The sequence below is a fragment of the Haliotis cracherodii genome, unplaced genomic scaffold, assembly GCF_022045235.1.
Source record: "Haliotis cracherodii isolate W230 unplaced genomic scaffold, xgHalCrac1.p SCAF_25, whole genome shotgun sequence".
Lineage (NCBI taxonomy): Eukaryota > Metazoa > Mollusca > Gastropoda > Lepetellida > Haliotidae > Haliotis > Haliotis cracherodii.
Window position 1 is genome coordinate 8,304,240 of NW_027266281.1, and position 16,340 is coordinate 8,320,579.

The 16,340-nt window shown below is 40.6% G+C and overlaps 1 protein-coding gene across 2 annotated transcripts in view; it reads right to left on the bottom strand.

The window, feature by feature from the left end:
- Positions 1–576: 576 nt before the first annotated feature.
- Positions 577–16,340, bottom strand: part of LOC139472781 (SID1 transmembrane family member 1-like) — a 51,903-nt gene continuing 36,139 nt past the window's right edge. For both annotated transcript variants that reach the window (XM_071255252.1, XM_071255251.1), the window contains 8 exons: positions 15,822–15,958; positions 13,180–13,282; positions 12,394–12,467; positions 11,334–11,380; positions 9,494–9,599; positions 5,895–6,005; positions 3,063–3,176; positions 577–2,755 (listed from right to left, as the gene is read on the bottom strand). In XM_071255252.1, the coding sequence (XP_071111353.1) occupies positions 2,693–2,755; positions 3,063–3,176; positions 5,895–6,005; positions 9,494–9,599; positions 11,334–11,380; positions 12,394–12,467; positions 13,180–13,282; positions 15,822–15,958 (755 nt within the window). In that variant the 3' untranslated portion in view covers positions 577–2,692. The remainder of the gene's footprint in view (positions 2,756–3,062; positions 3,177–5,894; positions 6,006–9,493; positions 9,600–11,333; positions 11,381–12,393; positions 12,468–13,179; positions 13,283–15,821; positions 15,959–16,340) is intronic.

Sequence of the window (16,340 nt, forward strand, 5' to 3'; positions counted from 1 at the left end):
TTAGCACCCTTCCGATTGATCAATGTACACAAGACTTATTTATTCGTGTATGATATGTGTATTATATGCATCGTAATTATGGGAAATTAAATTTTGGAAAAATATATCTGTTGTATGTAAACATTTCAGGCTGTTGTTTTTCACTAAAATAATATTCTAAAAAGAGCCCCCTATTGCTAATTTTGAGAGAGCCCTGGGCGCTTATTATGTCGAATACGGTATTCTACCCCGGATCTTCAGGGTGATTGTGTGAATGACGGGGTGGGGCAGCTGCACATATATATACATTCAGTTCATGTTACTGTCTCTGACCCGTGAAGATTCCGGGGTAGAATAGGTCTTCAGCAACCCATGCTTGCCGTAAAAGGCGACTATGCTTGTCGTAAAAGGCGACTCACGGGAACAGTGGTCAAGCTCGCTGACGTGGTTGATGCATGTCATCGATCCCAATTCCGTGGATCAATGCTCATGATATTAATCACTGGATTGTCTGGTCCAGACTCGATTATGTACAGACCGCCGTCATATAGTTGGAATATTGATGAGTGACGCGTTAAACAAGAAACCGACCACCCAACCAACATACAAATACATACAAGTACATACAGTGAAGTGTTCCCCTTCTCAATGCCTACAAAGACTCAACAAATTCAAGCTTTTTACGATGTTTATTTTGACAAGACTATGTACACCTTAACTAACACACTCAGAAACATATTCATCACAATGTTGAAAAAAGGACTTAAATGACATCGAAGACAACCAGTGTGAAAAACTATTGGTAATGTCATGAAAATATTCTTCATATACAACATATTTACCATACAAATACTTAAACCTACTTGGCACCGTGAACATAACTTGTCATCATACCCTCAAAAACCTAAGAATATCCTCATCCGGATTTTCTCAAACTCTCCCAGCACAAAATCTTGTGTTCATGTACAAGGCTACATGAAAAAACATGTTTCTCATCACCGGGCCGCTGTTCACTTCATTACACTATCGCCCTTATCACAGCATTCACGACTGTTGGTTTTGTTAATGATAAACATATTGATAAAGCAAAAAAACATATTTTAGGTGTTTTAGGGTGAGTTGCTATAAGCGTCTATACAAAATTCAACACCAGTTGCGTAGTCTATCTTTACCATGGTAAAGCATTAAAAAAAGCTTCATGGCACATAAGTTCATGTGGTTTAAGTTTAATACATGACACTTTGTTATGAGTAGCAACAGTGGATTATGAGAATAGGCTGACACCTATATTTCCACAGCATAATCCAATTGAGTTTAACAGAATTATACTTCAAACACGTCAAAAGTTGAAACGTATGAATTTAATACCATACAACGGTCAAGGTTTAGAATTCAGGCATCCGTTTTACAAAATTATTGTAGCGCTAAGGTTATCGCAACTCACATACTTTAACATAGACTTATGAATGTCGTTGCGCTACAGTACGATCGCCTTGTGGAACAGGCCTTGCACCTCAAAGTTTACCATCACGTCACAATACCCGATGAGGTAATTTGTGGAATTTTGATGCAAGATCCTTCGGCGCAACAATGCCATGTGATGTCAGCCTAGCAACAAGGTTGCTGGGGTCATCGAGTGTGCATAAGCTCCTCTCAGTGATCTATCATCTCCACACGAAATGTCGTTGAATAAGCCAAGGGATGTTGAGAGCTTTCAATATTTATTATAGAAACGTGTTCCGAGAGTACATAAGCACGTGTTTTGGTATTACACAATGTGTAATACAGCTGTATGTTTATTAAACGGGTGATCTCTTCACGGGCAAGTAATAAATATATATAGTATTTTTAGTTCTCTATGGTACTCTATGCACTTATTAAGCATTCACCTGATGAAGAAGCAAAAAATAACTCTGAAACGTCGTACAAAGAATAAAAGAAGTTGCTATCCATAAAAAGTGTCATGTATTCATGTTCTCCCAACTTCTAAATGCCTATCAAAGACGTCTGGTTTAACTTTGGAATCAGCAATATTAGTTACACCATGAAGACTTGAAAAGAAATGCATCTGGAAAGAAGACTTGCCCTCAAAGTCATCATAATAATGGACATTGTCATTGACTCTTTGGAGTGAGTGAGTGAGTGAGTTGGGTTTAACGCCGCTTTTAACAGTATTCCAGTTATATCACTGCATGTCACCTTAATGAGGGAGGAAAGCCTGAAGTGATGCAGGTCTTAGACGTTTACCACTTCGGAGAAACCCACGAGCACGGGTATGGTGCTGACAAACCTTGAAACATATTCGAGGCGAACTGGATTCAAACCCATAATCATAGGTTTCTGGCATGCCCAAGGGACATAACCCTGCACAGCAAATCGAGGTGCCTTAGACGACTGTGCCCCCGACTCTTTGGGACTGACCCAAGGTGACTTACAGTGAGTTGATGTGACATCACTTCCTATTCTGTCTGAGGTATTAAGTAGGTAGCGTGCAAGATTTTAGACAGATTATCTGGTCTACTTGAATGCTGATGTGTAAACTGGAACATCGCCTGATATCAGTAAATATTGGACATATCAACACAGGATCTGCTTTGCAATGTTTTTACGAGTGAAGCATTTCACAGAGGAGAAAATAGTTCTTGGAATCAGCTTGAAGCACATTACAGTTGATGAAAGATCCATGGGTAGATAACTCTGTCATTACTTCCTGTTAAAACACTGGGATTCTGTCCCTTCGCTTCAGAGACAGGTCATCGTCCAGCAACAGCAGGATCTGAAATACAAACACAGTATTTAACTCAGAAAGCCCTTTACTTGCTTCATGACGATGGATGTTGGAGAATCTGGAGTCCTGTCCAGTAAGTGCTGAATTTGGTACTACTGATTTTTCATGAAGACATCTAATTTGTATCCAACCTCCATGTTGTTTAATGCCACACTCAGCTATATTCCAATTTTGACCACACAATCCAGTGATTGATATCATGAGCATCTAACAATACAATTGGGATACAATGACATGCATTAAACCAAGTCAGCGAGCCTGACCACCCAATCCCAGTAGCATCTGAATTACTCACCAGGAATGAAAGAAAGAGGCTGACAGCAGACATAAAGTGCCACACATCATGGGCGTCATAAAACTCCAGTAGAATGCAGTCGCGGTTACTCTCTCTCGAGCCTGCTGGCGTTTTCTGTAAATCATAGGAACCATGTTTTGTAAAATGACAGTGAGTGAGTGAGTTGGGCTTAACGCCGCTTTTAACAGTATTCCAGTCATATCACGGCGTGTCAGCTTAATGTGGGAGGAAGTGATTCAGGTCTCAGACATTTACCACTTCGGTGAAAACCACGAGCACGGGTATGGTGCTGACAAACCTAGAAACATAATCGGGGCGAACCGAGATTCGAACCCACAATCATAGGTTTCTGGCGTGCCCAAGGGACGCAACTCTGCACAGCGAATCGCAGCGCCTTAGACGACTGGGCCACCCATGCCCCCTGTAAAATGACAGAAAAACATGGCTACTGATATAAGATCACTAGTTTGTTGTTAAATGATGCACTCAGTAATATTCTAGCTATATGTCGGCATCCGTAAAGTACATGTCTGGACCTGGATCCGTTCCACAAATTAATCTCACTGCTATGATTGTCGTAAGTCTATGTTAAGGTATGGGAGTTACGATCATCTGAGCAGAACGATTGTCATAAGTCTATGTTAAGGTATGGGAGTTAAGATCGTCTCAGCACTACGATTGACGTAAGTCTATGTTAAGGTATGGGAGTTACGATCATCTGAGCAGAACGATTGTCGTAAGTCTATGTTAAGGTATGGGAGTCTAGATCATCTTAGCAGAACGATTGTCGTAAATCTATGTTAAGGTATGGGAGTTACGATCATCTGAGCAGAACGATTGTCGTAATCTATGTTAAGGTATGGGAGTTACGATCATCTGAGCAGAACGATTGTCATAAGTCTATGTTAAGGTATGAGTTACAATTGTCTCAGCACTACATTTGTTGTAAGGCTATGTTAAGGTATGGGAGTTAAGATCGTCTCAGCACTACGACTGACGAAAGCCTATGTTAAGGTATGGGAGTTTAGATCATCTAAGCGCTACGTTTGTTGTGAGTCTATGTTAAGGTATGGGAGTTAAGATCGTCTCAGCACTACGATTAACGAAAGTCTATGTTAAGGTATGGGAGTTTAGATCATCTTAGCGCTACGATTGTCGTAAGTGTATGTTAACGTATGGGAGTTAAGATCGTCTCAGCACTACGATTGACGAAAGTCTATGTTAAGGTATGGGAGTCTAGATCATCTAAGCGCTACGTTTGTTGTGAGTCTATGTTAAGGTATGGGAGTTAAGATCGTCTCAGCACTACGATTGACGAAAGTCTATGTTAAGGTATGGGAGTTTAGATCATCTTAGCGCTACGATTGTCGTAAGTGTATGTTAACGTATGGGAGTTACAGACGTCTCAGCACTATGATTGTCGTAAGTCTATTTCAGGTCCTGGTGACCCATTTTAACCTGGGTTCCCACAGACTCACAAGCAATGGAGTGCTGGGGGACAGTTCTAAGGCGGGTCCCAACACAGTGACATGCCACAGACAGCTAGGGACCTATTCTAACACACAGAGTGACAAGCCACAGACGGCTAGGGACCTATTCTAACACACAGAGTGACAAGCAACAGACGGCTAGGGACCTATTCTAAGACACAGAGTGACAAGCCACAGACAGCTAGGGACCTATTCTAACACACAGAGTGACAAGCCACAGACAGCTAGGGACCTATTCTAAGCCACAGAGTGACAAGCCACAGACAGCTAGGGACCTATTCTAACACACAGAGTGACATGCCACAGACAGCTAGGGACCTATTCTAACACACAGAGTGACATGCCACAGACAGCTAGGGACCTATTCTAACACACAGAGTGACATGCCACAGACAGCTAGGGATCTATTCTAACACACAGAGTGACAAGCCACAGACAGCTAGGGATCTATTCTAACACACAGAGTGACATGCCACAGACAGCTAGGGACCTATTCTAACACACAGAGTGACAAGCCACAGACAGCTAGGGACCTATTCTAACACACAGAGTGACAAGCCACAGACAGCTAGGGACCTATTCTAACACACAGAGTGACAAGCAACAGACGGCTAGGGACCTATTCTAACACACAGAGTGACAAGCCACAGACGGCTAGGGGCCTATTCTAACACACAGAGTGACAAGCAACAGACGGCTAGGGACCTATTCTAACACACAGAGTGACAAGCCACAGACAGCTAGGGACCTATTCTAAGCCACAGTATGACAAGCCACAGACAGCTAGGGACCTATTCTAAGCCACAGTATGACAAGCCACAGACAGCTAGGGACCTATTCTAAGACACAGAGTGACAAGCCACAGACAGCTAGGGACCTATTCTAACACACAGAGTGACAAGCCACAGACAGCTAGGGACCTATTCTAAGCCACAGTATGACAAGCCACAGACAGCTAGGGACCTATTCTAAGACACAGAGTGACAAGCCACAGACAGCTAGGGACCTATTCTAACACACAGAGTGACAAGCCACAGACAGCTAGGGACCTATTCTAAGCCACAGTATGACAAGCCACAGACAGCTAGGGACCTATTCTAAGCCACAGTATGACAAGCCACAGACGGCTAGGGACCTATTCTAAGCCACAGTATGACAAGCCACAGACAGCTAGGGACCTATTCTAAGCCACAGTATGACAAGCCACAGACAGCTAGGGACCTATTCTAAGCCACAGTATGACAAGCCACAGACGGCTAGGGATCTATTCGAAAGACACAGAGTGACAAGCCACAGACGGCTAGGGATCTATTCTATGTTGGGTCAGGCTGACCATACTTACATGCCAGGACGTCAGGTGGGAGAAGAAGAAATAGAGTGCAGAGCCCCACGTAACCATCGACAGCAGGATTATGAATATGGCCACCATCTTGATCTTCTCTCCAGTCAGAAGCTGAACAAATATAAAAAAACATTCAACAGCTTGTGTTGTCACTCGGGTCTGTCATTACCTAAAGTGAGTGAGTGAGTTGGGTTCAACGCCGCTTTTAACAGTATTCCAGTTATATCACAGCGTGTCGGCTTAATGTGGGAGGAAAGACCGAAGTGGTGCAGGTCTCAGACTTTTACCACATCGGTGAAACCCACGACCACAGGTATGGTGCTGACAAACCTAGAAACATAATCAGGGTGAACCGGGATTCGAACCCACAATCATAGGTTTTTGGCGTGTCCAAGTGACGCAACTCTGCGCAGCGCCTTAGACGACTGGGCCACCCATGCCCCCAATTACACACACCAAGGGCAGCTCACTCAGACATTGTGCACCTATGCTGTTTCAAAACGTAGGCTTAAAAAAATAAAAGAATTGGTTCTCAGGCAATGGCTTTTGAAAATATAGGCAGTGTTTTTTCAGTTTTGTTTTTTCGTTGTTGTTCAAACAAGTATGTAACCAAATAAACAGATGTGTAACCAAATAAACAGTCGTGTACAATCAACGATGGAAAGGGCCTCCCGACATAAATGTATTCCTTGATGAGTACCACCAGTGTGTGCATAACACAATTAGCTTTGATTTTATTTCACAATGCAGAGATGTTATCATCAGCAACACTGAAGTACGCAAGTTAGTTCTATTAGTACACTATCTACCATTGGACTTGGAATATTTAAGGGGTTGTTTTTTTTCTTTTTAAAAAATTAAAATAAAAATGAAACGAGCGGTGGACTTTATGATGATACGGACGTACCTGAGAACCAAGACTAATAATGAATGAAAGTATGTTGGAAGTTTAGATTATTATAAGAATGACATTACATTATACAGAGATCATTACCCTTGCGTGTTTCCATATCGAAAACGACCCGTGAAGATACGGGGTAGAATGGGTCTTCAGCAACCCTTGCTTGCCGTAAAAGGCGACTATGCTTGTCGTAAAAGGCTACTAACGGGATCGGGTGGTCAGGCTTGCTGACTTGGTTGATGCATGTCATCGATATCAATAGCGTGGATCAATGCTCATGATATTAATCACTGGATTGTCTGGTCCAGACTCGATTATTTACAGACCGCTGTCATATAGCTGGAATATTGCTGAGTGCGGCGTTAAACAACAAACCAACCAACCAACTAATCATATCGAAAACATCAAATAATAGAAACAAATATTGTGTACTTTGCTTGTCGAAGTCTCATATTATACAATTTGTTTTCCAAATATATGATATTTTTGATACACAAAAACCCACTTGGCTAATAATCTTTGTATATTTGTTCTTGACAAGGTGTGAACCTTTTTCCCTGTTGGTCAGTGGGGATAGCCTCCAGACATTCTTATGTGTGCGTGAGGGGAAATGGGGTTTAACCTTGTGTTCAAGAATATACAATCTCATTAAAATCAGATCTTAGTTCTCGCTACCGCTAAACAAAGGTCTGAGGACATCCCATTACAGGTCACGTCAGAATGACCTTTTCGCAAATTTTGACCGACCAATGAAATGACTGACAAGAAATCGACATTAGCCAATCAGAAGGCAGCTTTCTCGAGCTGTACGACACTAGTTTCAAACTGGTGACTACGCTACGAAACATATTTTGACGTATTTACGATTACAAAAATTAAAACTGCAGAGCTCCAGATAAGCTGCGTATCTGCGTGAAATACGCATCAGAAATGCAGAAATACACAGTAAAATATAATCCAAGCGTATCAAATACGCAACGAACATTATACATACGCTACAAAAATAAAACTTGTGCGTATCATCAAAATATTGTGAAGTAATCCTGCGTATTCGATTAGCAAATCAGCAACTTATTTTGAAATTATAAAGGGGCATTCCGTCAACCTTGCCAAACTCTACAATGACAGTTACATTATGATCATTTGCCATCACACTTTCTTGTGGAAGTATCGTGGTATTTTTTATTCCTATAAAGCTCTCGAACCCACATGACACCAGTTTGCAGGGACTAGATGAATAGTGTTTTTAAATATTTAACTTAAATACCCACATGTGTAAAAACTAGTGGGTAACAGAAATTTGAATACGCAGGTAGAATTACTGATACCCAATGATTTTAAAATGCATGGGTAAAATACCCACAACACCAAAAGCTTATATGGAGCTCTGAACTGATAAGAAGAACACTCTGGAATGGCTTATAGATTGCCTAGATTGTATGGATATAATCATAAAACCCCTAACTGTCGTTCGGAATACCCGTGTTAAATATTTCTTGGTTGCATAATTAGAAAACACATTCCGACTGTCACTTTCATGATCTGGTAAGCGACGCTCTGATTGGTCAGATGAAAGGTCGCTCTGACGTGACCCCTAATGGGATGTCCTCAGATCTTAGTTTAGACGTAGCGAGTACAAAGATCTGATTTTAATGAGATTGAAGATTATTGCACTTTAGCAATGTGTATGCACATGTGTCTGGGTGTGGCTGCCTGTACTTGTTCAGACTTATGCTGGTTCTATATTACTAGCCCACTGAGATACCCATCTTCCCTTGCCACATCAAGCCCTTTCCTGTGCTTAATATGATTGAACTATCACACATATCGATAGTCCAGTCAGAGAACGTTTCACAAAATCAACCTCCAGTGCTGGTACACCTTCGTATGAAAGTGATTTACTGCTGCCTGTCTTCGTTAACATGAATTATTATTATTTCATCTTTAACCCCCCCAACGATTGTGTCAGGGATGAAATCGCCAATGTTTACAAAATCTGATCCACAAGGTCGCAGCCTATGGTAGTCACCATCTTTGTGAAGCTATACGAGATAAGAACAGCGATCTGATTGGGCAAAACATGGATCTATGTGAGGTGGCGCCAGGGTCGAGCCAAAAAAAGTGGGCTTGATGTGGCAAGGGTAGAAACTAGGCTTAAATATAGGCTAGTGGACATGCTTGTCTCGGGAAGCTGTAAGATACAATGCCTCAGTTTAACATGGATACCCCACTCAGACACAGTATACTGACTCCATGCCAACCAGTCCTTATTTTATTCCCATATAGTGCTAGTCCACTGAGATACCATGCCGCAGTTTAACATGGATACCCCACTCAGACACAGTATACTGACTCCGAGCTGACTAGTCCTTGTTTTGTCTCATTAATGTCAATCTATGAACGTCTTTGGTGTGACACTGACGGGAATCGAATCACAGACCTTTTGCTCTCTGGGCAGATGCTCTTTCAAATATACCATGGAGGTGTTCGGTTCTGAGCAACAATGTCCCGTCAGCCCACTGAGATACCAAGCCGCAATTTAACATACACTGGTCAGAAACATTGTACTGACTCCGAGCAAACCAGTCCTTGTTTCATCCCCTTAGTGCCAAGCGCCAGGCAGGGTAACAACAAGTACCATCTCTTACGACAGGGTGTGGAACCCGGACATTTCACTTGCTCTCGGCGGCTGTCCTACCTTCATGAGGATGTAAAAGAGGCAGTACAGGAGGAGGTTGCCGATGAAGATGGCAAGGAGGTAGCTTGCGAAGTCTGCCGGCTGCTTGATAGCTCCGTAGATTGCACTGAAACAAGCAAAATTGTTTGAAATTCTTTGTATTAGAGTGTCAATGACATGGATTAAAACAACTGAAAAGTGTATTGTTAATCCCAAAGAAATGAAATCAGGCAAATGTGTTCAACCAAACGTCCATCTCTGTGTTCAACCATGTGTTCATCCACATGTCCATCTGTGTGTTCAACCAAATGTCCATCTGTGTGTTCAACCAAATGTCCATCTCTGTGTTCAACCATGTGTTCAACCAAACGTCCATCTCTGTGTTCAACCATGTGTTCATCTGTGTTTCAACCAAACGTCCATCTCTGTGTTCAACCATGTGTTCATCCACATTTCCATCTGTGTGTTCAACCATGTGTCCATCTGTGTGTTCAACCATGTGTCCATCTGTGTGTTCAACCAAATGTCCATCTCTGTGTTCAACCAAATGTCCATCTGTGTGTTCAACCATGTGTTCATCTGTGTGTTCAACCAAATGTCCATCTCTGTGTTCAACCAAATGTCCATCTCTATGTTCAACCAAATGTCCATCTCTGTGTTCAACCATGTGTCCATCTGTGTGTTCAACCACATGTCCATCTGTGTGTTCAACCATGTGTTCATCTGTGTGTTCAACCATGTGTTCATATCTGTGTTCAATCACATGTCCATCTATGTGTTCAACCATGTGTCCATCTGTGTGTTCAACCAAATGTCCATCTGTGTGTTCAACCATGTGTCCATCTGTGTTTTCAACCATGTGTCCATCTGTGTGTTCAACCATGTGTCCATCTGTGTGTTCAACCAAATGTCCATCTGTGTGTTCAACTATGTGTCCATCTGTGTGTTCAACCATGTGTCCATCTGTGTGTTCAACCAAATGTCCATCTGTGTGTTCAACCATGTGTCCATCTGTGTGTTCAACCATGTGTCCATCTGTGTGTTCAACCATGTGTCCATCTGTGTGTTCAACCAAATGTCCATCTGTGTGTTCAACCATGTGTCCATCTGTGTTTTCAACCATGTGTCCATCTGTGTTTTCAACCATGTGTCCATCTGTGTGTTCAACCAAATGTCCATCTCTGTGTTCAACCATGTGTCCATCTGTGTGTTCAACCAAATGTCCATCTGTGTGTTCAACCATGTGTCCATCTGTGTTTTCAACCATGTGTCCATCTGTGTTTTCAACCATGTGTCCATCTGTGTGTTCAACCTTGTGTACACACACAGTTAACCACGTTTATAACAAACACACTTATAATGAACTGACAGATATAACAAACCTATTTTTGGACCATTTGCTGTATATATGCTGTATATATGTTTATAACAAACTACGGTTATAAAAAACTGAAATTAGAGTCCCCTTTGAGTTTGTTATAACCGTAGTTTACTGTAAGTGTTCATCTGTGTTTATCTATGAGCTCACATACAGAATGTCAATATCCTGGGATTTCTGTTCTTTAAATTATCAAACTCTGGAGCATGTATATATAATTACATTAAAATAATTTCAAACTTTGAAGTTAACACTGTTCCTTTTATGCTGATTGGCTGAATGGATAGTCACATGACCTGATATTTGGAGTTCACCAACCTGAGAACGGACAGAAAAGTTCACACGATGTGAACAATTTTTTGTGAAATTGATCATGTGTACTTTTGCCGGAACTACTTTCCGGGTTTCCCTGAATTCTCGATCGGTGTTTACAATCGACTAGTTTTTCTACTTTCTTCCATTAAAGTAACCACAAATACTTACAATGACCAGTTGATGGTGTTGCCAATCAGCAAGAGCGTGAAACGGTCCTGGAAAGAAGACACAGAAAATCAATCTCAAGACGTTTTTCAATCCAGGTAATGTAAAAGTCTGAGATAATAATGAGTGGATCTACATTAGCGACTAAATTTTCTAAAATAAAAGTCTTAAAAAATATAAACAAAAAGAAAATAAGTATGAAAAAAAAAAAACATTTAAAAATTCAGATAAAAATCAGAGTCTGGAAAGCAAACTTCTTGTGATTTCGATATACATGTATATGAACTAGGGCACTTATTACGTTGAATACAGTAAACCTTAGGGTGACTATTGGTCTGGAAATCAATATTGCAATAACTATTGATATTGAAAGAAACTATTGCGATAACTATTGATATTGCAAGCAACTATTGCGATAAATATCGATAGTTTTCAGTGAATCATTAAGATGGATTTTTTAGTTGAATTAAAACTTGGAACTGAAGTTTTCTTTGAATGTAATAATCACAACAACAAATAAAAAGTAAAGTTTGAGATATAACTGATTTCTTTTTTCTTGACCCTAATAATTTAAGAAAAAGAAACTTCCACATTACCATGTGTAAATAACTACCACTCATGATCAAAAGAAAAACAAATTTGAACAGCATTGCATGTATTTTATTGATATGGTAAATACAATCGAAACTATCGATATTCCTAACTGAAATCAATACTACTGATCAGAAACTGAATTAACAATCGATTTATTGACTTACCGTCTTCGACGTAATAAGCGCCCCGCTCTAATAAGCGCCCACTGTTAATATATTGGCTAGTGAACAATCCCAATTAGCACCCTTCCGATTGATCAATGTACACAAGACATATTTATTCGTGTATAATACGCACCCGTGCGTGATATGCATCCTTTAATATGGGCAAGTAAATTCTGGAAAAATATATAGATCCTTACTTATAACTCTTCTAAATGCCTCTCTAAGAAATTGAATGTGTAGAGCTAGGTTACGTGCAGATTTGGTTTCAAAATCAATTTCGCTGAGTTCCTGTGTGAGAGACTCACCCTGTACGTTGGCCGTGCACATTTCAAGCAATCAGTCACAAACACATACCACAGCCGCTTGAATATGTACCGATCTGTAACACAGGAAAAGTACATTTGTAACGACTACCCACAACGATGTCCTCAGCAGGCTCAACATCAGTTATATCCAGGGAAGAGCCTCCAAGGAATTAAGGATGAAACAATTCCATTCTTCTCAGTTGCCGGTCGGTTATTCTTTACTCGTTATTTTGTTCTCAGAAAATGTAGAAAATATAGGTTTCCCAATCTCAAGAGGAGATATAAGTTGATTTACTCTGTTGTTGGTGAGTGAGTGAGTGGGTGGGTGGGTGGGTGGGTGAGTGAGTGAGTGAGTGAGTGAGTGAGTGAGTGAGTGAGTGAGTGAGTGAGTCGGGTTTAACGCCGCTTTTAACAGTATTCCAGTTACATCACAGCGTGTCAGCTTAATGTGGGAGGAAAGCCCGAAGTGATGCAGGTCTCAGACGTTTACCACTTCCGTGAAACCCACGAGCAAGGGTATGGTGCTGACAAACCTAGAAACATAATCGGGCGAACCGGGATTCGCTCTGTTGTTGGAATGATGGGATTGCGTTATCTTCAATCATCTGCACCAACGATGATGTCAAATTTCTATGGGCCAGTTCACAAACAATTAAAAAGACAACGGAACAATTGTCGTAATGGTCAGTAAGAAATACTTGACTTGATTAGTTACAGCTTGACGTCATGTAGCTGTATTATTGAAGAGTGCGGCGTTATACAAGAAACAAACCAACAAAAGCTCACCTATCTGCCACCTGCCCATGTAGTAGATCTGTGCACTGAGCAGCAGGCTGACCAGCATATGGACGATGGCATACATGATCCAAAACAGACCTGTTGCATATACCTGTAAGTAAACACACCAGTTGCATATACCTGAAAGTAAACACACCAGTTGCATATACCTGTAAGTAAACACACCAGTTGCATATACCTGTAAGTAAACACACCAGTTGCATATACCTGTAAGTAAACACACCAGTTGCATATACCTGTAAGTAAACACACCAGTTGCATATACCTGTAAGTAAACACACCAGTTGCATATACCTGTAAGTAAACACACCAGTTGCATATACCTGAAAGTAAACACACCAGTTGCATATACCTGTAAGTAAACACACCAGTTGCATATACCTGTAAGTAAACACACCAGTTGCATATACCTGTAAGTAAACACACCAGTTGCATATACCTGTAAGTAAACACACCAGTTGCATATACCTGAAAGTAAACACACCAGTTGCATATACCAGAAAGTGAAAAAACCAGATGCATATACCTGAACGTAAACACACCAGACGCATATATACCTGAAGTAAATGACATATGTTTATTTGGTTGTTTGACACCTCTCCGAGCAATATTCCATCAGTGTGACTGCGGCCTGTAAATAATGGCGATCAGACCAGACAGTTGATATTGTGAGCAATGGTCAATTTCATCAAGACAATAATACAGTCGCTTTGTCACTGAGCCTGACAACCCAATCCAGTAAGTTGCCCTGTTTAATCCCCTCACTGGAGTTATCATGAGAATAGTGAGTGAGTGAGTGAGTGAGTGAGTGAGTATGGTTTTACGCCGCTTTTAGCAATATTCCAGCAATATCATGGCGGGGGACACCAGAAATGGGCTTCACATTGTTATGTAAGACGGTATCTGCATAATATCAGAATGAGGTCAACAAGTCAGTCCCCGCTGAACTGCACAATTCTGAAGTCGTGTAATATTTCGCGAAATGCCTACACGGTACAGAAATGCATCTAACTTGAAAAAAAAACTTTTTGTGTAGAACTCGAATAGAACTTCACATTTGTCTGTCACAAAAATTGTCAAATACACTGAAAAGTTTAACATGCGAGTCAAAATCAAAAACTGGTTTTAAATGTGTATAAGTTACTGAAACAAAACAGTCATTATTTGAATTCGGCATTTTATAAATTAAATCTTACCAAATAATTTTTTGAGGTGTTTGTGTCATATTGAAAGAAAGAAAAAAAAATTCAAACAATATTTTGAACATTTTACATTTTGACAAATGGTTAAATGAATCAATTTGTTTTGAAGTGTACTTGACTTTTGTGTTATTGCTTTCCGAAAGTGCATGTCGGTATGTTTACACTAGTGATCGCTTAATTCACTTCAATAAGCTATTTCAGCTGTAGGTAAGTTTATCAGAAAAATGCAGGCCACAAGACAGGTGCAAAACTACGAAATTCACGAAAAATAAGTGACCACATAATTTGAAAATTTTACAGTAAAATGTATATCAAGAAATACTTATCCTATCTCACACTGTGCATTTAATCCTTCTTCTGGAATGCTGGAGTGTAAACGATCCTCAAACATGTTTCCAGCTTCAAAAAACACATCCCTGCCGTAACCATGACTACCATCACTAACCACCGAGTGTGCACAGTAAACCTAGTTAATTTTTTTAATACATTTGTTGATTGTATACCACTTGTTTGTTTTTGTTGGTTTCACGGGAGGTTCTTTTACAAAACAGATTTCTGGATTAACAAATTGTTTCAATTTGGGAAAAACGACACGTAACCATGGTAACATCTAGTACTTGGCCTCATGACCTGTGAAGATCCGAGTTAGAATTGGTCTTCATCAACCCACTGAACTTCATCATCATCGTATCTCATTTGCGTAGAACGATGCTCATGATGTCAAACACTGGATTATCTGGTCCAGACTGGAATATGGCTGAGTGCGAAGTTAAAACAACAAACTAAACATGACCTCCTTTGTAGATTTATCAGATTATAATTATGAAACTGAGTTCATGGGATTAACTGTACATATCAATCACATTAAAATCAGACCTTAGTTCTCGCTACCGCTTAACAAAGATCTGAGGACATCCCATTACGGGTCATGTCAGAACGACCTTTCATCCGACTAATCAGAGCGTTGCTTACCAGATTATGAAAGTGACAGTCGGAATGTGATTTCTAATCATGCAATCTCAAAAACTTCAACACAGGGTATTCCGAACGATAGTTACGGGTTTAACGACTTAATCCATACAATCTAGACGATCTATTAGCCATTCCAGAGTTTTCTTTTGTTCAGATTTCAAATTTGTAATCGTGAATTTGCCAAAATATGTTTCGAAGCGTAGTCGCCAATTTGAAATTAGTGCCGTAAAGCACGAGAAAGCTGCCTTCTGATTGGTCATTCTATTGGTCGGTCAAAGATCACGCAAGGTCAGTCTGACGTGACCCGTAATGGGATGTCCTCAGATACCTGTTTAGCGGTAGCAAGAACTAAGATCTGATCATAATGAGATTGTGTACAGACTGGAATCCTTTATCAGATTATAATTATGAAATTATGAGTTCATCGGATTAACTGTACATATTAAACAACCTTACCACTCCAATTACGGCCATGAAGATAACGAGGGCCATGCACAGGTACGCCTGGTACGCCTTGGCGTTGATGTCGGGATGGCGCGACTGGTATATCTTCAGCATACACAAACACGCTATGATGTACATGAACGACGTGTCTGAAACAGGAATATTTCAGGGATCACAGGACTTTACTGACTGAATTTCTAGATCCTAAGTGAGTAGGTTGCAGCTGTAGAAACTAACAGGTTTGATCCACTCGTCCGTATGATGATAACACAAAGTCCTAGTAGTAGACTAGATAGTCCTTATGATATCGTAACTATTGGGTAGTTTGGCAAGGACTACAGGACTGGTGCCAATTTCTAGTGCTGGGGTTGGGTTTAACGCCGCTTTTAACACTATTGAAGTCATATCACGCTGTGTCAGCTTAATGTGGGAGGAAAGCCCGAAGTGATGCAGGTCTCAGATGTTCACCACTTCGGTGAAACCCACGAGCACGGGTATGGTGCTGACAAAACTATAAACATAATCGGGGCG